At 37.8% G+C, this 26,176-nt stretch overlaps 1 protein-coding gene across 2 annotated transcripts; it reads left to right on the plus strand.

Moving 5' to 3' along the window:
• Positions 1-231: 231 nt before the first annotated feature.
• LOC135472709 (USP6 N-terminal-like protein) lies at positions 232-24,318 on the plus strand. 2 transcript variants are annotated; one of them, XM_064752349.1, is made up of 14 exons: positions 232-250; positions 1,171-1,215; positions 2,018-2,091; positions 6,257-6,342; positions 8,171-8,210; positions 13,405-13,485; positions 14,232-14,339; positions 14,616-14,725; positions 17,883-17,997; positions 19,558-19,612; positions 19,780-19,874; positions 20,038-20,103; positions 21,489-21,588; positions 22,607-24,318. In XM_064752349.1, exons 2-14 carry the CDS (start codon positions 1,212-1,214, stop codon positions 23,614-23,616), a joined length of 1,944 nt encoding a protein of 647 aa, XP_064608419.1. In that variant the 5' UTR covers positions 232-250; positions 1,171-1,211; the 3' UTR covers positions 23,617-24,318. The 2 variants fall into 2 exon arrangements, with proteins under 2 accessions (XP_064608419.1, XP_064608427.1); XM_064752357.1 differs by having other exon boundaries at positions 235-279.
• The last annotated feature ends 1,858 nt before the right edge of the window (positions 24,319-26,176 follow it).

Below are 26,176 nucleotides of genomic sequence, written 5' to 3' on the forward strand. Positions count from 1 at the left end.
CTGCAGCCTCCCGACTTCCTAGCAATAATCACCATTACATGTAGGTTTCTTACTCTAATCTTGAAAAACAATGAAATAATGCTTTGTGAGGCACAATGTGGAAGTACACAGCGATTACATGTAGTGCGACCTTCCCTTTGCAAAGTACCAACTTCCATTATCCAAAAAATACGAAACGGTGGCTTAGTCACTGCCTTTCAGCGTAAGTCACGTGACTATCCGAGATGTCCATCGAAAAATTTAAGTGAAGGTATGTGACCGCTGTCATTCCAACTTTTAGTAAGCTGTTTATCTTTTCATTGTTTCAGATACCGAATTATAAAGTTAAATAGCTGAGTAATGGTATCTATGAATGAAACATATCGATGTTGCTATGTTTGGGTGCCGAAAACAGGGTTGGAAAACTGGTGCGATCGTCTGTCAGTGTTACTGTTAGTGTTACTGTCAGTGATAACTGACTTCCGGAACAACATTTTAGGCTCTGTCACCTGAGATCCAGTGTTTGTGTGAGCCTGACAATCAGTTAGCTCCAGTAGTTAACAAACCATTGAATTTCGATGATGTAATAGTGCACTTAATGCTGTGGTCAAAGACATAGTTTAAAACAAATACGCTTGTATGAAAAGGCTTAAAGTAGACAATGACGCAAAGTTTCACTGACTTACCCCACCCGTCTTTTTTTACTTTTGCACCCATTTATTTTTCCCAAAAGATAATCTGAATTATAGATTATATCCAGATGATTATTAGCACCAACACTTTGTGCTCATTATCATTGAATAGTTTATAAAACAATATGAACAAGTTATTACTTAATCGCATAGGGTATCCACTTACCAGTATTCTCTGTTGTACATGTAGGCCTATATATATATAAATATATATCAAACTACACTCAGATATGAGGGACTCAAGAGGTCCAGTAAATGAATTACCAGTCATGCATGAAGAAAGCATGTTTTTAATAATTGTATTGTTTGCTTTTTTCCTAGTTATTATATATTTTGCTATGCATGAAAAGAAGAGTTGAATAATAAAATATTCCTCATCTTATTATATTATAAACAATTTAACTACTAATTAGCATGTGGTAGTACTTTCTTTCCACTTGCTTAGTTAATCAGTCCGTGCAACTGCTCTCTCGGTACAGATTGTCATTCTGTATTTCAGAGGAATGGAATGGATACCAAGTGTTCAGTCTTCAAATCATCATGAGTAAGTGTTCTTTGCTTATTTATTTGTTTATTCTATATTGATGCCAATAATCAAAACTTTTCACCAATATGATTGCTGTCAGTTTAATGACTGGACCAGGAGGAAACTGTTGTGCCGGAAACAAACCACCAATCGTATTGAAAAGTTACTGATGCTATATATGACCCGTACGGGTTTGCAGAGAAGTGATTTTAACAATTGTAAGGTTGCACAAATGCACAGTCGTAGTTTCATGCAGTTTGGTATTAAGTAAAACCTAGTGATTTATATATATGCATATATATATATATAGAGAGAGAGTAACATTAGGATAGTATTAGCCAGTAAGACTTCCGTAGTCTATTTTTTAAATGGCTCAAGGCGTAAATGTACCCCATAAGCAAATAGCTGTGTGAAATGCTCATGCATAGGAATTTTTCATAGATAAACAAAACCATGTGGCTAACCTAGAAAGCAACTTGGTATAGCCCTCTGTAGTCACACACAGTGCAGCAAATACAGTGCATTTTGTGCGAATCATTTATGACACGTAAAACATTACGGAAACTTGAGTATGGTTTCGAGTTGGAAACAGAGAAAAGTATATATAAAAAAACTAGAAGTAAGCTGTCCCCAGGCTGTTGCCAAAATCTGTAATGTCATAGCATTGACAAATGTCCATATACATGCCTTTATTTGTCATCTTGTAATGGTCCTTGGAGTGATTCACACCTAAGTTCACCTAACTTTTGAAATGCAAAGGTAAATGTGTATATATGTATATATATACGAAGCCGAGTTTTGTTTGTTTGTCCCTCTGTAGAAGAACTGGAAGAGCGCCATGAAATTGCCCGGATCAACAAAGAACGAGAGGAGATTGTGTCAAAATATGACAAAGTAAGTGATGCCTACTGTGAACTGTCTAGACCACTTTTGAATGAAACATAGAATATCATAATTCTTTGCAGAATTAGGCAGCGGTGAGGTGACACCACAGATATACAGTCAGACTGGTATAGATGTCATTTAGAAAGTGGATTTAAGTAACAGTATTATTCATTATTAGGGATTACACTTTCTGAATATAGCATAGATTCTGGAGATGAAAATTTGCTGAGACCACTGATTGTTTTGAACCAGCAACCTCAGAGTCAGGCACCAAAACTGATGCAATACATGTCAACCATCTAGACCACTCTACCAGTCTATAAGTCAACTACCTCCTATTTTCGGGAGACCTGTTAGCCAAGTGGTCTAGACAGTTCACATGTGTTGCTAGCAGTTTGGTGCCCGATTCTGAGGTCAGTTTTCAGCACTATAATCTGTGCTACATTTAGAAAGTGTAATCCCAAATAACAATAAGAACAATAACGTCATACTTTCAACCTCTGGGTAAAATGAACAGTCCTAATTTGAATGATTTAATACACAATAGATACTGTACTTATTATGTGCCCGCAGTCATGTGTGGATGAGGAAAACCTTTAAGTAGGAAGTAGTTGTATTTTACATATGGATAGTTCACTAAAATCATTTGGTTCCACAGAGAGTGGATGCTTAGGGCAGTTAGTCTCTGAATAAAAATGCCTCGTAAATACAGGTTTGACTGTATATACGGTAGTTTGCTGAGGGAGATTCAGATCTTAAATCATGCAGATTGGGAGATGTGTTCATTTTTTTGTTTTTTTATTTAATTTTATTTTTTTTTTACTCTAGTTTATGGAATGACCAGTTTGAGTCATTTTAATGTTGAAAGATATCTCAAAAGTTTGGTTCAGTACATGCAGTTTAGGGTGTGTGGTAAACTGTCCATCCAAAAATTGGCCTGCTGTTGTGACTTCTTCATCGTCAAGACAATTCTGTTGGAGGAAAGGCCAACTTGGAGGATGCTGAACTGGTCCTGCTATTGCACTAATAAAGTTTATCGATGATATCATTTCCGAAAAAGGATTCATGTCAAAACAAAGATGTTAAAAATTGTACTTGTTACTACATTGCTTTGAGCTTATCATTGAGAGATTAGAGCAAGGAAACAGGACTGGTTGGCCAAGTGTCATTACACTGTGACTGGATGTGGTATTCTGTGTGGTGTCTTTGACATCATGCTTCAGTGACAGCAACAAAATCGCTATTATCTGCAAAAACTCTTTGAAAATAGAAAAAGAAATGCAGATTTATTTTTGGAGCTTTTTTTTTGAAAATTTACTTATCAATTTCATGCGTATCCAATTATAAAAGTTATGAAAAAATTTATGAGTGAGTTTAATTATGTTCTAGATTTAAATGCCATCAGTTTTATCCCAAAAGTGTGTGTAGCCTTTATAGGCAGTTTAGTCTTTGAGGTGTAGCAGAAACTTTGTCCAGAAACTTTGCAGCAGAGGAAAGCTATATAAAACGAATCTGTGCAAATCTTGTGATTTGTACCCATTCCTGGTTATGTGAACGTGTCATGGTACGTGTAAGTTGAATAACGAATAAAACTGAAAGCTCATCCTTATAATTATTACATCTAAACTTAGTTTAATGCTATACATAGTTGCATGTATAGTAACTATGTTAAGTTTTTTTTAACATAACATTTTTTACATAGTAGGGTTATAAAGTGAAAGAAAGTTAAAATACAAAGTAAGGATCATCATAAGGACAACTGAAAACTAGGCGTAAAAAATACTTTCATTTATTTTTTCAGGGTTTTTTTGAGAGTGTTGAAAGGCATTCAAATATTTGAAAACTGTGGTGTGCTTTTGTGAATTATACTGACGGTAGTGAGAAACTCTGACGTTGCATCACCTTTTCTCCTGATGTTCACTGAAAAGAAGGAATTTTTGGGAACTTTATTTCAGTAATCTTTCACTCATGGGTACAAAGAATTACTAAGTGTTGTGATAAGAGTGGGATAATTTTCCTGTAATGTCAGAGTTCATAACCTCTGAAAGTATGGTCCATTAAGCCCACCTTAGAATTCAAATGTTTGAGCGCCTTTAACTCTGTTCACAAAAATCTAAAAAAAAATTATGAAAGTATACATAGTTTGAAGTGGTCTATGTATTGATACCTTCTTTAATTTGTAGAGGTCTTTTCATGTAAAGAATTGTAGTTAAGAGTTTTGCAGAGATGCATTATTCGGTATGTAATACCGAACATGTAGTAAGTATGTAGTAAAAACTACATGTGGATGAACTCAGTGAAAAGTTAAGGAATGGAGGAAAAGCATGTCTGACTCAATAATACACAACAAAATTGTGCTCAATACAAATAGTCCTAGAAATAAATATACTGTTCAAAACTGAGATGAAATGACAACATAGTCTATATGTCTATATTGTATGATGTGCACAGTACACACTTGTTTAATAGTATCAACAAAAACATCCATTCTACACACATAAAAGAAAGGTTTTTCAAAATCTAGTCAGCATTGCATTGCACATCAAGAGTGTTTGTTAGTCATGTATATGGTGATGCATTAAAGCTTTTCAAATTTCCCATTCCTGCTGTACACTTTGGCAAAAACATGTATGATATTTTCTTAATAATGTTGTTGCTGTATGTTTTCTTGCAGTATTGGAATGCAGGGCAAAAATGAGGGAGAGACATTATATGGTAGTTCTTTCAACCAAGAACAGTGATGCATTCTGTGTGAAGCTTAGTAAAGGTTTATATCATGTGGGCATAGCTAACTAGTGCATCACTCTCTAGTCTTGATAGGTCCCTTGTGACAGCAGAAAAGTGTTCTTAGTTTTAGCTGTGTGTTGCAATGGCAGGGAAGTGTTTTTCTTTGAATTGTGTATTGTGGTGGCAGGCAAGTGTCCTCTGTTTGAGCTGTGTATATTTTGTAGTAGGGAAGTGTCCTGACTTTGAGCTATGCATTGCAGTGACAGGGAAGTGTCCTGACTTTGAGCTATGCATTGCAGTGACAGGGAAGTGTCCTGACTTTGAGCTGTGCATTGCAGTGATAGGGAAGTGTTCTTAGTTTGAGCTGTGCATTGCATTGACAGGGAAGTGTTCTTAGTTTGAGCTGCTCATTGCTGTGACACGGAAATGTTCATAGTTTGAGCTGTGTATTTCTTTGGCAGGGAAGTGTTCTTAGTTTGAGCTGGGTATTATGATTCAATTTGGGCAGTTCTGTTGTAATGGTAGGGATTGTTCTTAGTTTGAGCTGTGTATTGTGATAGCAGGGAATTGTCCTGAGTTTTAGCTGTGTATTGTGATAGCAGGGAATTGTCCTGAATTTAGCTGTGTATTGTGATAGCAGGGAATTGTCCTGAGTTTTAGCTGTGTATTGTGATAGCAGGGAACTGTCCTGAGTTTTAGCTGTGTATTGTGATAGCAGGGAACTGTCCTGAGTTTTAGCTGTGTATTGTGATAGCAGGGAACTGTCCTGTGTTTTAGCTGTGTATTGTGATAGCAGGGAATTGTCCTGAGTTTTAGCTGTGTATTGTGATAGCAGGGAACTGTCCTGAGTTTCAGCTGTGTATTGTGATAGCCAGGAAGTGTCCTGAGTTTTAGCTGTGTATTGCCATGACAGGGAAGTGTTTTTAGTTTGAGCTGTGTATTTCTGTGGCAGGGAAGTGTTCTTAGTTTGAGGTTTGCCTTGTTTTGGTAGGCATATGTTCTTGGTTTGAGTCGTGTATTATGATGGTAGAGAAGTGTTCTTTTACATGTAGTTGCAGTCTTGTATTGGGAAAGTCCTGAATTTGACCAGTAAAATATTACATTTTGACCAAGATTGAAATCTATTACTCCTTCTATTGAAGGGGCATGAATGAACATTGAAATTATTAAATAACCTGTCCAAATCAGATTAAATTTGTGTAACACTACAAATGTCGTGTCTGATGTCAAATTTGCTTTTAGGTACGTTCTTAGTTTGGGTCATGTAATGTGATGGCAGGGAGTCTTGATTGAAACCAGGGTACCATGTAGTATATCAGATAAAGTTTGTTTGTTGTACATGTGTATTTGTGGATGGGGCAGTAATAAATTTGCACTTGTATATGTACTGGCATGGCACATACATGTACATGTACTACAGATACATATACATGTGTTTCCTCTGCAGGGTCGTGAGGAAGGCGCTCAGATTGACCCCTGGGAGGACCCTGAGTTTGAGGTCTACCATGTGACTGACAGATATGGCTTCATCCAGTAAGTATCTCAGACAATTTGACCACCTTCTTATGAGGGAAAACTTACTTGTGCAGATATCAAATGAATAGGTAAATTTAAGGTGAGCCATGGATATTACAAGAGCAGAGTGGTGTCCCTTTGTGATAGTTTCAACTATAATTTTTTTTTTCACACCATTTTCAGAAGGTTATTATTTATAATACCATCAGGTTTGCTATTGTAATTATTGCATGTTTATCCGACAACCACGTGCAAGTATTTATTTATTTGTTTATTTGATTGGTGTTTTACGCCATACTCAAGAATATTTCACTTATACGTTGGCGGCAACCATTATGGTGGAAGGAAACCAAGCAGAGCATGAGGGAAACCCACAACCATCCACAGGTTGGTGGAAGGCCTTCCCACTTTTGACCGGAGAGGAAATCAACATGAGCTGAACTTGAACTCACAACCACATTGGTGAGAGGCTCCTGAGTCATTGCGCTGTGCTGGCATGCTAACTTTCTCGACCACAGAGGCCCCCCCCCCCCCCCATGTAGATGTATGTTGTTGTATCTAGTTCACTTCGTAGAAGCTCAGATATATTATCTTCAGTTTCAAATGATAGTTTAGTCAGCCTATGATGTTGTAAAGTGAGGAAGTCCCATCACTAAGGAAGTCAGTCGTGGCAACACAGTAATTATCACACCGACCAATAGTTTAAATGATAACACTGGCTTAAAAGATTAAAAAACATGAAAAAATGTAAGGCTATCTGTTGATTGTATTTGTGGTTTTTACATTTATTATTATATTTTTGTGAGCGAGTACATGTAACTGTTAACTATTAAACACAGGTACATTTGGAATATATATACTGTCATATATGACTCATGCTGGCTTATATGTGTACATGGGAAGGTCTGCCTACAACTTGCGGATGGTCATGGCTTTCACCTGAGTTTCCCCTGGTTTCCTTCCACCATAATGCGTACTCCCATCATATAAGCGTAATATTCTTGAGTACAGCGTAAAACATGAATCAGATAAAAAATGTCATATATGTTGCGCAGCTGTATGGTGACATTTGGTTGGATCTTGAGCTTTTCAGTACCTGAAGATATTAAACATGCATTGTAGATGTATAGCCCTCAGTAGTTTACCGTTTTCATCTAACTCTTCATGTCAAATGCCGCATGTCAGCTAACAGCCCCATGTAAGTTGCGTACATGCATGTACAACCAAACTAATGATGTATTTACGTGTAGCACTCTGTAATAACTGTAATAACTCTGCCTTATTACTGTATCTTTTTCTGTAAGACCACAGATCTGATTTTATGCTCACTGTACGGTGACTAAGAAAGAAGTACATGCACGGCTTTTCTTAGTTCTCCGTTTTTAGATCCTTGTAATTTCATTACAGAAAAAAATTAAAACTTGTTACTATAGGGACTATAAGTCATGGGCACGGTTGTCTTTTCATTTAAGGTAGCATGAACTTTAGTCTTTATTGCTGGCCAATATTCATAATGTTAGGTTTGACATTAAGCACTACTTTTCATCTTTGTTTTGACAGTTTAAAGTTGAAAAAAAACGCCAGTGGTCACTCACAAACTTACTTGAGTAAAGAGTTGCTAAGCTTATATGAGTCTCCTGATCTTGGACCAGAGCAGTAGTACATGACCTAAAGTTTCGCGCATGACTGGCTTTTTATTTTTGCATGATTCTGAGAATTCTTTTGTTCTTAAAAAGGTATCTTTCAGAGATTGTTTGGATGGTAGGATGATATCCTGTATGGATACCTGTATGGATACCGGCAAAAGTTATATTTGTCTCACATGTAACTGTTCATTTATTCACAGTGACAAACTTCCAAGGAGAAATCCAGCCGCAGAGCAAAAGGTACATGTACATCATTGTGTATCATATTTATCAGATTTAAGAGTTATTTAAACTGTCGTATTGCTTTTGTAACAATAATAATTAATCTTGACTCGTATTTGAAGTGTGGAATATTTTTGGTTTCTGTATTTTGTATTGTATCGACCAGTTTGGTTAGTCAAGGAAATAAATTTTGACAGATGTATACAACAAAGGCTTTTATAGTACATGTGTGGCATCTACTTATAAGTTTTTGTTCCGCATGATAAGTGTTAGGAAAACTCATGAATAGCTTTTGTCCAGTTTGTTTATACCAGGGTTGGAATGATCATATTTACTTGCCATTCTCTGACATCAGCAGTGTTTACATACACATCACTACCCAGAATTGTCAGAAATCATTTTATTGTCTTAATGTTACGGTTCGTGTGGCTTTAATAATTGACTGTTGCACTGAATTTCAAACCACAAAGTTTGTCATGAACATGAAGGTTATTACTGGTGCACATGTACTTATCTCACTTCCGGCAAGATGTACATCTCATGCTAGTTTTGGACGGCAGTTGTCTCCAGGGGAACATTTATATTCCCGTATCTTGTAGCCTTCTACCATATTCATCTGTTGACTGGGTTACCTCCCTTTGTTCAGCTGTGAAAATAGTGACGACGTGGAAGCATTTCGCCTGTATGTCACTTGTCTTGGTTGAATTAATAATGATTCTTTTGCAGGATAAATTAGTTACACATTTCACAGGGTATGGACATATGGTGTCAGTATCCCAAATATGAGGGTTCCTGATACCACGTATTTTTTCCCCCATATCCTACCAGTGTACTGTTTAAATAATAATAATAATAATGCATCTCTCTACACATGCAGAATCACACCTGTCACCTGCATACCTCTGCACCCATCCAAGTGTAACCCTATCTATCTATTTTTAGTTTGTTTGTATGAAGTAAGGAAAGGTATTGTGAAAGGTGGAAGAAGTGTCGGTGTTGGTGTCTGGTTAAGCGTTTTTCTTTTTTAGCTCCTGTACAATGGGGTCTCATACATGGCTTGAGGATAATTTTTTTAACTCAGTAGTATAGGGTATGGTGAGTAAATGTGCATACCTGGATGGAAGGTATGATCTTTGTTTTTAGTTTGTGTATAATGAGCACTCGTACAAAGATTGAAGGTTAAGGTTTGTTTTAGTTCTTGTATAATGAGCACTCATACAAAGATTGAAGGTTAAGCTTTTTTTTTTTAGCTCTCTAGTGTGAGGAATGGTGTATAAATGTGCATACTCAAATGGAAGATTAAGTTGTTTTTTTTTTAGCTCCTGTATATTCGGCTCTCATACATGGATTGAAGGTCAAGCTTTTTTTTTAGCTCCTGTATAATGGGCTCTCATACGTGGATTGAAGATCAAGCTTTTTTTAGCTCCTTTATAATGGGCTCTCATACATGGATTAAAGGTCAAGCATTTTTTTAGCTCCTGTATATTGGGCTCTCATACATGGATGGAAGGTCAAGCTTTTTTTTTGCCCCTGTATAATGGGCCCTCATACATGGATTGAAGGTCAAACTTTTTTTTAGCTCCTGTATATTGGGCTCTCATACATGGATTGAAGATCAAGCTTTTTTTTAGCTTCAATATACAGTGAATAGAAAATAATGTTTTTGTTTTTATTATGCCAGTTCAAGGAAGTTGGGAGGGAGAGGGTGGGGGGAAGGGTGGTTATACTGGAATCACCCTGACTTTCTGTAGACATGATTTTTGTCCATGCATCTCCTTCCAAACTGCTGGGCTGATTTTGATGAAACTTACCATAACATCTTGCCTATCAGGTTAACTTGTGCCTGCTTAAGTTTAATGCCAATTGGGTTATTATTTTCATAGCTCCATTTAGGACTTTACGTTAAGGTGCTTTTGATGTATTCAGATTTTGTCCATGCAACTCTTCTTAAAGTACTAAACCTATTTACATGAAACTTACACCATACATCTTCCCTGTCAATAAAACTTTTGTGTGCCTAAATTTAATTACAGTTGGGGAATTATTTCATATTTACTCCCACTCAGGAACAAATAATGGATTTTCATACTCCCCCCAACCATTCACAGGGTTGTAATTGCCACCCATTGTTCATGGATTGCCAAACGCAGTTTGCTATTTGCATATCAAAGACCACTGCCAACAATGATGCCTTTTACCACTTTACTGTCTTTACTGTGCAATCTTTATGCATACAATAAACAGTCATATCTGTGACAGTATAATAAGTTTGGCTTTTCTTGTTGATTTAATGGCAACATCTTAGCACTGTCTAATTAGAGCATAATATCTGTGTATGACAGTGTCATTCTACTTTTATTTGGTTTAGAACTCAGTATTTGAATGCGTAACCCTATTCGGTTTTACTGACTGCTCAATCGGGCAAGCAACATGTACCCCTGTTCTCTGAATGGCTTGTTTAACATTAATTTGATGGTGTCACACATTTAAACATTTATAGTTATAACCCTTAACCCTTTTGATATTACTTTAACAGATGGCAATCAGAGATGCTATATCTCATGTCAGACTCATTTTTTGTATATGAAAAAAATGCTCATCCGATCACATAGGTAAATGGAACGGATGAGTCGAAACAGGATGTTTACTGACAAAAATCAGTGGATCAGTGTTGGTAGTGGCAAAGTTGACTTAAAGTTTGCACTGCTTGACATAGTGTTGTGTAGATAGGATGATATATGATATGAGGTGATATGAGATCCCAGTAACAGAATAACATTTACAGTGGGTGGCAATGTATGTTAAGGGACTTTATAATGCACTATCTCTATGCCTCTTTATTTTGTGAGACACATTAGTTTATTATTATCACATATAATGAATTACCTAGTGGCTGACAAATTTTTTTTTTGTTTTTCCTGGAATGGGTGACGGAAGTGGGAAAAATAGAAAGGAAATGCTTGCATTTATGATTGTATATAAAGTTTTTGTGTATAAAGTTGGAAGTGTATAATTCCAAATGAACATAGCATGTGAATCATTCCAGTATTGTGTTCAGAAGTTCTGGGAGTTCTGCCACTTGTGACAGCAGATTTCAGTAGGACTTGAGTTTTGCAATCAATTTATTTATTTATTTGATTGGTGTTTTATGCCGTACTCAAGAATATTTCACTTATATGATGGCGGCCAGCATTATGGTGGGTGAAAACCGGGCACAGCCCTGGGGGAAACCCACGACCATCCGCAGGTTGCTGGAAGGCCTTCCCACGTACAGCAGAGAGGAAGCCAGCATGAGTTGGACTTGAACTCACAGCGACCGCATTGGTGAGAGACTCCTGGGTCATTAAGCTACGATAGCGCGCTAACCAACTGAGCCACAATAAAACAGGAAATAGTTGACTTGAGCTGGAGTATGTAAAATTACTTGGAATTAAGAATGGTTGTCTGAATTTGGAAGCCATTGTTTTGTTAGCTAATTTCAATTCTAAGATGTTCTTATATAACTACTCCTGACTTGTAGGTGGCATAAGGTCATTTTTTGTTGTTCTGCAATGTTGTGCTTTATTTTCATACCCAAAGATTTTGTTATTTATGTTATTTTAAATATTTTTTTGTTTTATTTTTGTATTTGTTTATTTCCGCAATAATCTGCCAGTTTACACCCAGTGTATGTATAAGGAAATTATTCTGATGCTCTCATTTATGTGTGGTGTAGAGCTGGTTCCAATGTCTTTAATCCTTCCCCAGTGTATTTTTCTCCTCATCCATGGATCTATGGGCAGTGAGATTTATTTTGGTCAATAAATATCACCTGTACAATATAAAAATAATACAACAGAACAAATATATGGATTAGAATGTGTATTTATTCAGTGTATGACGTTTCACTATAAGTACTAATATCGTTATGAAGCATAATGATCAATCGATGACAGCAATAGGTACTTGAAGAGAGGGCAAAGTTGTTTAATCAACATATGAACAATAGAAGAAACATACAACAGATTGATAAGATGGACAAGAGAGTGTTACCTTTTTTTTAATAAGCAAGTGAACAATAGATGAAACATGCAACAGACGAAACATACATCAGATAAGCAATAGACATGGACAACAGTGCAAAGTCATGAGTCAGGATAGCTGATAGTCCGGGGCCTGTCTGCTGGGACCAGGTCACTGTAGGTAATAACATTATGGCCTTGAAATAAGCAAGCTATTCTTCAGTATTTTCATAACTCAGAGCATTAATCATGCTGGGATTTAGCCAATCTTGGGTACATTACCTGGTTGTGTGAATTGACCCCCAGACTTCAGAGACAGTGTAGTGCATTCATTCACAAAGAATTGAGGATGTTATGTGGTCTGCCATGTTATAAGATATGAAAGTGTAGAAGAGTCCTGTAAGTAAAGACAATCAGATCCAACAGAAGGTATCATGCTACTCCATAATGTGAGCTACATGTACATATGTATATTGTTCATGCAATTCAGAGCACTTTATCTCTGCATATTAAAATCTGGAGGTAAAGTGTAATGAATTCGTAGTTACCATGAATGTCAGTGTACTCTCTGAAATTGCAAATCAGGCGCACCTATGTAATATTCATGCCTTGATATGATGATCAGGTAGGACAAGGCCAAACATATTTGAGATTTGTTGATGGCTCCCCCTCCCCCCCCCCCCACCCTGGAGAACAAAATGATACTGCTGATTTCTTACTTTTTTTTCTATGCACATGTATATTAGGTTATGATATTGGCATTATTTTATGTTTTTTTTTTTAATGGCTTTTGTTGAGGTAGGTATTCACACTGGCATGCCAGCATTTATAATTACGTAGGTGTATTTTTATGTGTTATGAATATTGAAATTCCCATGTCTCAATCAGACCCCGATTTTTTTTTCTTTTGTCTTTGTTTGGCCTGATAGCGTGCTGTATAAGTGCTTAATACTGACCATGCAGGCATGACTTGTGATCACGTCTGGCACAGCTGGAAGGCTAGGCTGGTAACACTAATCCTCAGATAGTTCATCTGTTGCCTCTGCCCTCACTTAAAGTCAGATTATAGTCATGTATACATTACCAGTACACTTGGAATGGGCGTGTGTATATACATGTAGAAAACAAACACTTTCTCTTAGTGCCGTGTAGATTTTATGTAAACCTTGCTGAGAATGAGGACTAAACAAACTTATTTCTTGGTTGATAAGACCAAACAGGTGGAGGCAGAGCGTACACAGAAATGGCTGAAGATGATCAAAACTTGGGACAAGTATTACGGTGGAGAGAAGGTAAGAGTCTCCTCTGTACATCCTCTATTCTTAAACAGTCTGTCGATGTGAGAAAACAAAGCTGTACACAATCAAATTTCTGTGATCAACTGTTAGCAATGCTGGTATTGCTGAATGGTCATAGTTATGATGACTTCATATAACATATGATGCAATCAGTTAATAATTAAATATAAGATACAAGCAGATAAATGAGTTAGGACTTTACTGTAGTTGTAACATTATTCATGGAAAACATTTATACTTGCCATGTTATGTTTAGTGTGATTTTTTATTATTCTTAATTATGTGTTAATATATGTTTATTTGAGCAATTGAGTTTTTTTTTTTAATTTGAACTTCCTTGTACCTTATCCTCGATTCACACCTCCATATGGCACCCCTTTATGACACCCCTTAGGTCATTTGAACTCTGACAACTGCAATATCTATGCTGTAGTTAAGGTTTAACAAAGTGTTGATTTACTGTAATGACACTGTCACAGCTAGTTGTTTTGGGCACACGATGCATTTAGGGACCAGTTTAGCCATGGGGTGTGGTCGTGGAGGTGTGTAAGCATGATTTGCTGAATCTGTTAAAATTAGAAGTTAAGAAATGCAGAGTGTACTCTGGGGATGTTTGTGGATGGGGTGTACAGCTCATTATTCTCAAAGTGTATGATGTATGTACACATTTAGGATGAGACGCGTCACGAGTTGTATTATTGTTCATTTTATTGTACTATTTGTGTAAATATTGGTTGCAGTTACAACGGCGTGTGTACAAAGGCATCCCAGACCGACTCCGAGGGGACGTCTGGTGTCGTTTGCTCAATGTGTACAAGATAAAGGCGGAACAACCCAGGGTGTATCAGGTACAAATGCATGCATACCCAGGAACTATCTCTTGGTGTGTTCTTCACTTTGATCGTTTGATTGATTGCCAAGCTCAGAGTAATACTCACATTTACAGTATCTGAAAAAATGTGAGGGTATTTTTTTCGCTGTTTACAGGGCTCAAATAACTATAGTTTTAAATAAACATTTGGAACTGTACATGAAAGATTGTTATGATAGTGATGATATGTATAATAGATTCCACTTGTGGGTTTGAAAATAACCTCTTTGATTTTGATTCAATTTCCTTGCAGCAAATGAAAGACAGGGCACGGAATAAGTCACCTGATATTAGACAAATAGACCTTGATGTCAACAGAACATATCGTAACCACATTATGTTCCGGGACAGATACGGTGTCAAGTAAGTCCATTGCATCTTGCTAAAATACGTGCGTTTTTCTTTCTCATTACCATGTAATTTCATTTGTTAGTGCCTACCAATGCCTGCAGGGTTAAATTTGCACTTTTCAGAGCTGTTTTTTTTTTGTTTTTTTAAAGAACTACTTATTCTGTGAAACTAGGACATGGCTTCATTTTGACACATATTCATATTTGTAAAGTCAAGGTTTTGAGTTTGGGAGCAGTATGCTTCCATCAAGTTTTATTTATTTATTTATTTGATTGCTGTTTTACGCAGCACTCGAATATTTCACTTATACAACGGCGGCCAGCATTATGGTGGGTGGAAACCGGGCATAGCCCGGGGGAAACCCACGACCATCCGCAGGTTGCTGACAGACCTTCCCACTTACGGCCGGAGAGGAAGCCAGCATGAGCTGGACTTGAACTCACAGTGACCGCATTGGTGAGAGACTCCTGGGTCATTACGCTGCGCTAGCGCGCTAACCAACTGAGCCACGGAGGCCCCCCATCAAGTTTTAATTTCATCTGCTAAAAACTCAAACTGGTTAGGGGTATGTACATGTATTGCAAAAGCAATACCTTTAACATGCTTGTTAAAGTAGTTTTTCAAGAGTTTTAATGTGTTCTTAGATTTCACCTGATTCTGAGATTTATATTCACCTTAGAAAGGTGTTTTTAGGTTTGTTTGAAAGGAAGGATTATACTCTACCTGCACCTTTGGGGATGAAATTTTGGGTCACTTACATGTACCTTGTGTCCTCTTAATGCACAGAAATCATGGCCGTAAGAGCTTACTTATTTTTCATGAAAAAGCACAGGGCATCAGGGCCATGTTTTAGAAGTTTGTATGAAAAGTTAAAGGAAAAGACCTCCAAAAATCCAAATAGATCTGAAATAAATCACTTTAAATAATAAATCACAAAGTAGATCACTTTAAACTATACATAAATGTGCTTTCATTTATTTTTTTTAGATTTTTGTGAAAAGAGATAAAGGCAATCAAACATGTGAATTCCAAGGTGGACTTAATGGGCTGTACTAATTAGGAACTCTGATGACACAGAAAGTTTTTTTTTTTTACTCTAATCACGACACTGAATGTTGGGATAACTCTTTTTATCCATGAGTGAGAGATTACTGAAATAATGTTACCAAAAATTCCTGCCTTCTGGTCAACATCGGGAAAAAAAAATGCGATGTGATGTCAGAGTTCCTAAATACCATCAGTATGGCTCATGCAGCCCACCATAGTTTTCATATACTTGAATGTCTTTCAACACTCTCAAAAAAATCATAAATGAAGGTATTTCTACAGATAGTTTTCATTTGTCTGTGAGATGAACCTTACTTCATATTTTAGCTTTCTTTTACTTAAGCTTTTTATTGATAAACCATCATATTTTTGTTTAAAGGATTAGTGTCCAGATTTAGCTACTGGTCCTATTTAGAAAGATTATAACCTGTTTAAACAGTATGTTATGGAGAGGGCTTTTAAGAATTCTAATGTTGACTTTAAATCTACCAAAAGCAATTGATGTACTGCTGTGGTCGATCTCCAGCTGGTTGCTCTGTACGGCTCAGCGGATGATGTCTTAGATGGCAACGCCAAGTTTAGCTAATCTAAATAACCTGGGAATTCTTATCACAACGATGTCATTTTCAAGATAGATTCTAGCTACACAGAAGCAAATATACTGCCTTATCAATTTGAGCCCATAGTGGACGACGTTGAAGTTCTGATTTATGACACTAAACTGAATCTTTGGCAGACTTCAGATTCCCATTTTTCAGACATTGAATTTGATCTTTGTCCAGATATTTCTGACCACACCAGCAATACAGACTGGTAAGCTATAGGTTTATCCCTGTGTTACTCTATACATATTGTATGTTTATCTTAATATTTACGTACTATTCTTTCCCTCTGTCCTCTTCCCAATGAAAATCAATCTCTGCCCTGAAAAATTCTAAATTCATGCCTATATGCGATGATAACTACTTGTACATCATCTTGTCAGAATTGCGAAAATTTATTTGTTTATATATTCGATTGGTGTTTTACGCCGTACTCAAGAATATTTCACTTATACGACGGCAGTCAGCATTATGGTGGGTGGAAACCGGGCAGAGCCCGGAGGAAACCCACGACCATCCCCAGGTTGCTGAGAGACCTTCCCACGTACGGCCAGAGAGGAAGCCAGCATGAGCTGGACTTAAACTCACAGCGACCGCATTGGTGAGAGACTCCTGGGTCATTACGCTGCGCTAGCGTGCTAACCAACTAAGCCACGGAGGCCCCCGAATTGCAAAAAGCCTATCCCTACAATATAAACACATGCGCATTGATGATGTGGACGTTAGCATTAGTGTACAGAGATTTACTATCTGTCAGTTTTCGGTTCAGTTAATAATATTTTATAACTCCTGTGTGCAGGTGGCGTTGTGCATTCAACTCTATTCCTCTCATAGATTTCAGCTGTAAAATGGCTAGAGCATCACATGGTTATGTTTGGTGGGTACAAAATCTTTCCCCATTGTGGTGTAAATCCATGCCTTCTCAAAGGCCAAATCAGGAAAGTCCGGAAACGTGAAAAAGTCCATTAATTTAAAATCCATGGCCCTTTGACGACCTGCCTTTACAACTGTATGCAGAATAGTGAGTAAATTTGATATGGCTGTTGTCACTCTTGTAGCTTTTTTTTTCTAACCCTGATTTAAATGATGAAGCTCTGACACTTCTGTGACATAATTCAGCGGAGACTATGGGGTGTTGGGGGAAAAAAAATCCATAAAACGTGTGCTATATTATTCCGATTTAATGTAACCTTTTTCAATATTTTTTACACTCAATTTAACAATAGATACAGGGGTAGCTAATTATGAATAAACACTAATCTGGACACTAATCCTTTAATTTACTTGTTAATTATAATAAAGCTTGTTTAGTTTGGACAGCCAAGATTTTGGGAGCCCAAACATTTCCCAGAACCCAAGTGACTCTAGATATGGCCCTGCGCATGTAAATATCTCCCACCCATGTAAATATCTCCCACACATAGCTACACAATAGCTGTTAGATTTCATGGACACAGAATTCTGAGCGATTATTATTAACATTATTAAAGTAATGGTATACTGGCCATGTACATTTGCAGACAGCAGGCCTTGTTCAGTGTTCTGGCTGCCTACTCCATGTATAACACCGAGGTGGGCTACTGTCAGGGGATGAGCCAGATAGCTGCTCTGCTCCTCATGTACCTGAATGAAGAGGTAAGATCTACTAACTTTAGCTCCAAGCTTTGCCTATAGCTGTCTTCACAGTAAGGTTATGTTTGGAAATCATCTTGTTATATTAATTTATAAATAAGATATACTTGGAAACCCCGTGTTTAAAATGTTTCATTTTGGGCCTAAAATAATGGTAGTGGCACAAGTGCATGATCTAAGTTAGATAAGTAAAGTTAGGATCGTGTGGATAATACAGAAAGTTTTAAGGCATACATGCTGCATGGAAATTTCAAGTACAAAATTCAAAAAATACAAAAAAGGCCCTTTTTGTTATTATACGTTAATTAGAGGGTGACATTACAATCAGAAGCTATGTGTTGTTGTTTGTTTTTGTTGATTTTTAGAAGCTTTTTAATCTGCCCCTATTAAGGTCAGATCATCACATCATTGCTGTCTTGGTGTTTTCAGGCTTTTCGGAGGACTATTTATTTATTTATTTTGCAAATGTCTCAAATTAAGAATAACATTTTCTTTATACACTTGTTATATTACGGTAAATGACCTGAAGTTTCACACGTGAGTCGTTGTTTACTTTTGCGCGATCTGAGTTGGTAGCCAGATTTGGAAACATTTAGAAATTTTGAGTCTTGTGATTATAAGTGGCTTGTATCTATCTACATGTAGATAAAAGCAATCTGTATGACTAAAATTTCATCAGAGGGGACTTGATTAAATATTAAGTAAATTAAGTATTCATGTTTACGAAATGTGGGTGGAAGTTGACAGTGTTTCAAATTACACCAGAATGAACAAGTAATGTTTAGGTGCAGCTGTGCAAAGGCAGGTGTGTAGGTGTCGCTGATTGCTAATGTGGATTCACTGTGTGCTAAATTCTGCTACAGCTTTGTATACAGAGAGCCCTGCAGGTTAAAAATGGATATTTAACACGACACTCCACATGCGTAAAGGTATTGGGTAGCCACACTTAATCTGCACAGAGTTTTCTCCCAAATTCCTATTTATCACAAAATAATGATAATAAAACGATCAACCTGTTGAGAAGTGCACGTACTAAAATTATTATTAAAATAATAATTATTATAAATTAAAATAAATATTTATTAAAATTGGGGAAAACATGAACTGTTGATGGTAGGAGCATAGACTAACTGCTGAGTGAAGTGTGAGCTTGTTTATTACATTTCTGTCCGGCCGTACGTGGGTCTGGCAGCAACCTGCGGATGGTCGTGGGTTTCCCCCGGGCTGTGCCCGGTTTCCACCCACCATAATGCTGGCCACCATCGTGTAAGTGAAATATTCTTGAGTACGGCGTAAAACACCCATCAAAATAAATAAATAAATAAAATTACATTTCTGAACTCTCAGTATAATCCCCTGACCACCCCTGATTCTCTCCTGCTGCCCTCTGTCAGTATCAACTCAGTGAATCCTGGGATGTACTTTCTGAGTCCCAGGGTGAAACTTTAGGACATTTACGGTAACAAATAACCAAAAGAAAATGTAATAAACAATTTAGTAAATCTCAAAACTTGTCACTATTGATCGATTAAGGGCCATTCAGATGTATTCCGTTAATTCCAGGATGCCTTTTGGGGATTGTCACAGTTGTTGTCCAATCGAAAACATGCAATGCACGGTGAGTTGCTGTTTGTATTATAGAGTCATCAATGTGAAAATGAAATTACTGTATGGTCAAAATACAATTAAATGAGGTTATTGTTTCCTTGTTTCACATGGGCCCTTAGTAGTGTAATATGTATATCTGTCCTGGGTGATTTTAATGACGTAAGGTTTTTGTTCTAGGGTTCTTCATACCAGGTTTTCCCAAGCTGCTGAGATTTCAAGAGCACCATGAGAACATTCTCAAGAGCATGCTACCTCGAGTTTTAAAACACTTGGTAAGTAACACAGAAACATGCACCATCATGAAAGCCTCAATTCTATCTGTGAATGGTATTTTGTACATACTTTATATCTTCCTCCTGTACATGACTGAAATTTTAATGAACTGTGTATGACTGCCATGTGGATTTGCATGAATGTCTCTTTTTGTGATTGCAGGATAAGAATGATGTCTACACTGGTATTTACTCAATAAAATGGTTTCTTCAGTGCTTTTTAGACAGGGTAAGTACTGGTGATAGTCAGGTTGCACTTAGTAGAATGTGCAAGCTGTAATTCCTGTGTTACCAAAGCGAAAAGATATCTTCAACAGTACAAGTTTTATATGATAAAATAACAATTTTCATTTGCCCATGTAGTAGGAAATATTCGCTGTTGTGGCATTTAATCACAGGGCCGTTTTGGGGCCTCCGTGGCTGACCTGAAAAGCGTGTCAGCCGTGGAAGCTCACAGGCTTTTCTATAATGTAATGTAGCCTGATGTTTCAATGTAACACGTGCTGAGTGTTTATGTAAAAAATGTGAGCTTCATGTCATTCAAGATGAATTTCACTTTATCCTTATTTGTCCTGCATATATGAACCGTAAAATAAAATGTATCAAGCCATATTACTTGTGGAAACCATTCGTCTTTAAGTTAGTACAGTTATCCAGTAACGATGTATCGGTATTATTGAAATTTAGGAAATATTTATTTGCAGTAGGTAAATTCAGAAAAATTGTTACCTCCTCCAGCATTTAATTCTCATATTATCTCGATCATGTGGTGTTTCTGTCAAAGTCAAAACTACTGCCTTTCTGCCATTGTATTAATACATGTTACATGTTAATTATTAATAATTTATTATCCTCTGATCTGTATGCTTACGGAAAGAATAATGGGAGAAAACAGGAAAAAAAAAAAAAAAAAAAATGGAGCGGAATGTAAGGGATTTGAACCCTAGACTGGCAGGTATCATGTACAATGGGCCAAGTACTGAAGACTAGCATAGAGAATAGGCAGCTTTGATCTTCTGCTGATAGCCGAGGACAAAAGACAGAAAGAATACATTGTTGCATAGCTGGTGCCAGAGAGCAAAAGACTCACAGTGGTATTAAATCACAGGGCCGTTTTGGGGACCTCCATGGTTGAGATGATTAGCATGCAAGCGCGGTGCATTGACCCAGGAGCCTCTCACCAATGTGGTCACTGTGAGTCCAGATAATGGTGGCTTCCTCTCTGGCCTTTTGTGTGAAAGTCTGCTAACAACCTGTGAATGGTTGTGTGTTTTCCCGGGCTGTGTCTGGTTTACTCCCACCATAATGCTGGCCGTTGTTGTATAAGAGAAATATTCTTGAGTACGGTGTAAAACACCAATCAGATAAATAAATAAATCACAGGGTTGTTTAGGGGGTGTTGCCTGAAATTCATTGGATATATTAGACAACTGATCCACAACTCTAGATAAAAAATCACAGTTTGTTAGTTAAATGCCAAAAGCCAGACTTAGAGAGCTTCCCTTCATCATCTGAATTGATTATTGTAATAGCAGTGTGCATATACTTGTTTTGTTTGTGGAAGGCGAGAGACATGGATATCAGCATTCTTTTTTCCTTTATATGTTTTCGCAGACACCATTTACGCTTACTTTACGGTTGTGGGATATCTACATGCTGGAAGGAGAAAAACTTCTTGTTGGTATGGCATATAATGTCATCAAGATTCACAAACGTAAGTACAGCCAAATATTTAAATGTTGTCTTTCTTTCTCCAACTGTATATTGGCCACGGGCGTGTAGGTGAAATATTCTTGAGTATGGCATAAAACACTGATCAAGTGAGGAAAAAATAACCTTCCTCAAGTGAGATATTTCTATCCTGTCACCATTGAAGTCGAAATACACTAGCATTCCACTAGTTAAAGGAATACAGAATCGAATCTCATTGGTTGGCGTGAGTTCGGCATGTCCAGACTATGCCTAGCCCCAGCTGAATTTTAGGGTCATATATGGCAGATTTGTCTAACCATGACCAAGGCTGCTGGGTTTAACCCAGGACAATTCTGTGTCCATTATCAGCCAATGAGAGTTGATTTTGTATCCTATAGAGGTCATGTGATTGAATCCATGATCCTTCCACCAATGAGGTCATGAGATTGAATCCATGAACCTTCCACCAATGAGGTCATGTGATTGAATCCATGATCCTTCCACCAGTGAGGTCATGTGATTGAATCGATGATCCTTCCACCAATGAGGTCATGTGCTTGAATCCGTGATCCTTCCACCAATGAGGTTGTGCTTGAATCTGTGATCCTTCCACCAACGAGGTCATGTGCTTGAATCCATGATCCTTCCACCAATGAGGGAACAAGCTGAAACACACACTATTAAACCACACTATTGAGGTCCTACGTGCTAAATTGCTCATTTGTATCAGCTACATGTATGTTAGATTGAGGTCTCATCACCTGGAACTCGTTAACCTCCAACAAGTGTTGTCCCAATTGAGGGCAGATGTTTTGATCCTGACAGCTGTGTTTTGTTCATTTATTTTATGACTGTTTTGCAGAGCACAAAAAATACTTAACTTTAGATTTACAACAAATATTAACTAGGCTTGGGAAAAGTTAACAAAATGTTAAGTAGAGCTTGACCCACCAATCAGATTTAAGTAGAATGAATGAATGAATGAATATGGTTTAACGCCGGTTTAAGTAGATAAGTTAGCTATTGTTGTATGTTTTCAGGGAGGATCCTTAAGCTGCCAATGGAGGACTTGTTAACCTTCTTCCAAGCTGACTTGGAGAAGAACTTCCACCTGGATGACGATTCTGTGGTAGAGCAACTGCAGATTGCAATGGAGGAATTGAGGAAAGCCAAGCTTGACCTCCCTCCTCCTCCAACCGTCAATGAACTTCCAACTCTGCCATTTGGCCTTGAAATCCAACCTAGTATTCAACAGATTATTGGACGCCGGAATTCTGAATCCATTGATGAACACTTTCGCCGCAACCCTCGAATGTCTGGAAAACAAGGTTACCGTAAAAAGAGGGGTCAACCGGGGACGCCTGGGGTGGAGACGCGCTCAATTCAGTCCAGTCGAAATTCAGAGTACTCTATCGATGAAAAGTCTTCAGAGTACGACACAGCTGCTAATTCTCGCGTCTCTCTGGGGACAGCTCAGAGCTCACGAACTTCTTTTGCTGATGCGTCGGACGTACCTAGCACAAGTACTACAATGAGTCGTCAACGCAGCCCACGGGATGAAAACGACGTAGACACGTTTGACCAGGTGACTTTACACGCAGCTCCGTCTACACACCAGTCGCCCACGCAGAGCACCAATGTGTTCAATCACAATGATAACTCCCCTGACAAGACCTCTAACCCAGCCTCTGAGGTTTCGGAGTATGATAATGTGAATGGGTCATATGGTGGCAGCCCAGAGCATTACAATGAGCAGACAACAGCCTACAAGGTCATGTCCACCAGTCGATCCGATGGTTATATTGCGTACCAGCAGAATGATGTGAGGGGTGCTGCAAATGGCCAGTACCATATGGTGAAACAATCAAGCAGCATGCCATTCCAGGACGGTGTTACCCACAGCCTGAAGGGCCGCAGGAAAGTGTCCCGTGTGACCGCCAAGGCTCAGATCATTGGCCATCAGAATGGACACTCTGTCGACCAGTATGACTCGAGAGGGCGGAGACCAGTGCACAAGAAATCAGATATACCAGCGACAGCTTTTCTCTAAGCAGCTGGCCCAGAAGAGAAATTTGTTACTCTACTGTTAGTGGCTACCTTAAAGCATGTGCGTATTTAACCAGGCTCGTCCCTTCCTCATGAGTAGTAGAAGTCTCTATATGTTATTGATAGTGTTAAATTGCAAACCTTCCTGCTGAACCTGATGGTGATGGGATCCTCAGAGCTCACAATGTGGGTGCCTGTAGAAGTAAGCTTTATCAGAAACCTGACTGCAACCTGCAGTACAGTTTGTACATCAACCTGTGCTAACAGGATCTTTGATTGATCGTCTCTGTACAGCTATTAGTAAATGATTATATTACCAGTATGTTGTAATGTACATACATTTATTGTTTATCCTTAATTCAAGCCAACGCCCTCAGATCTGCATAAAATAATTGAAAGCGACGTTAAAACTTTCACTCACTCACTCACTCATAAAATAATTGTACATGTACACATTGGAGTAACATGTACTTCCTGTACAGAGAACTGTAAGTCGATAGTTTAAGTGCTCTCTCTTTTTTTTGTGATTCCAAAATTATACGGTGCATGTAAATTACAGTGTAGCATTATCTATAATTTCGTGAAATTTTTCACCCAATTACCTCGATTTACCGGGGTGAAAAGTAAATGAAATTTTATGATTTACTTCAAATCACATATATCACTTATAACTTCACATAATTTTGCACCAGCTGATAACAGTTTTTTTTCTGCCATTCGTTCAGCAGGATGTTTAGTTGGTGAAAAATTCCGTGAAATCATAGGTGATTTGCTCTATACTACTTTTATTTGGCTCTGGTTTTATTGCTTTAATTAACACACATTTGTACATTATGAAGTGGTTTTGGATTATTGGCTGGTCAGTCTCAGTGGAGATCTTTTTCTCTTCACATACCAATCTACTGCCCTCATTTTGTTCACTGTGTGGATAATTAGCCAGAAGGCAGAAGGGCGTATTAATAGTGTCAGAATATACCTGAAAATGTATTTCTGTTTGGAGGTGGTTAACCGTACTCCATTATGAAACAATATTTATGGGTACGTGTGTTTCAGAACACCATCCCTCGATTCAGGCAATGTACTATTCAGACAATGTGAATAAAACTGCAGAACTGCAGAATTTCAGATACTATATAAGCTGCAAAACACTTTTGCACATTTCAGACACTATGTAAGCTGCAAAACACCGGCACACATTTCAGACACTATGTAAGCTGCAAAACACCAGCACACATTTCAGACACTATGTAAGCTGCAAAACACCAGCACACATTTCAGACACCATGTAAGCTGCAAAACACCAGCACACATTTCAGACACTATGTAAGCTGCAGAACACCGGCACACATTTCAGACACTGTGTAAGCTACAGAACACTGGCACACATTCATACACTGTAAGCCTTAGAACACCAGCACGCATTTCAGACACTATGTAAGCCTCGACACTGGCACACATTTCAGACACTGTGTGAGCTGCAAAACACTGGCACACATTTCAGACACTATGTAAGCCTCAGAACACCAGCACGCATTTCAGACACACTGTAAACCTCAGAACACTGGCACACATTTCAGACACTATGTAAGCCTCAGAACACCAGCACGCATTTCAAACACTATGTAAGCTTTAGATCACCATCCCACAATTCAGACAATGTACTATTCAGACAGTATGAATAAAACTCCAGAACACCATCACACATTTCAGACACTATGTAAGCTGCAGAACACCGACACACATTTCAGACACTGTGTAAGCCTCAAAACACCGGCACACATTTCAGACACTATGTAAGCTGCAAAACACCAGCACACATTTCAGACACTATGTAAGCTGCAGAACACCATCGCATTTAGTTCAAAACAATGTGAGCTATAGTTTTGGGCTGTGTGAAATGCCCTCATGATGTGTGTACAGTGATGGAGAAAGGTGTGAAGATGAGACAGGGATAACTCAGTATGCAGTAGAGATAGAGCTACATGGACACGGGGATAACTCAGTATGCAGTGGAGATAGAGCTACATGTAAGTGTAGTCTGCGTGTAGTCTGTGCTCTTACAGTGTGCATACCGTAGTGCTAAATTACCTTGTACCGGTATATGTTGAATCTACATATTTTGTATATAACTGTATGTATACATGTATATCCTACCCTGTTGTGAAAATATTGAAAACACACCTTGTTTATGTTATGTACCATAAGTTATACATCTGTGTAACTTTGCCCAGTGTGCAGAGCGGATCATTCAAAGGAGGTAAAATGAACATATTAAATGAACACTGATGCAAGCAAGTTCAAATTTGACAGTTTTTCTTTTTTTTTTTTTTTGCTGCACCAAAAGCATGCCAAGTATGTGTTTATGACAATCTTGTCAAATTTTTCATCTTGATCATGACCATTGTGAGGTTGAAGATGACTGGACAGAATTTCATAGAAAGCTGAACAAGAGCGCACACAGGACAACAGGGTGAATGAGAAGGTCTTTCCTTGAAGTACACCATGTGTGTTGTATTCTGACCAATAAACGATGGACAGGAATTCTGTAATATATGTCACATTTA

The sequence above is a fragment of the Liolophura sinensis genome, chromosome 1 (genome assembly GCF_032854445.1).
Source record: "Liolophura sinensis isolate JHLJ2023 chromosome 1, CUHK_Ljap_v2, whole genome shotgun sequence".
NCBI lineage: Eukaryota > Metazoa > Mollusca > Polyplacophora > Chitonida > Chitonidae > Liolophura > Liolophura sinensis.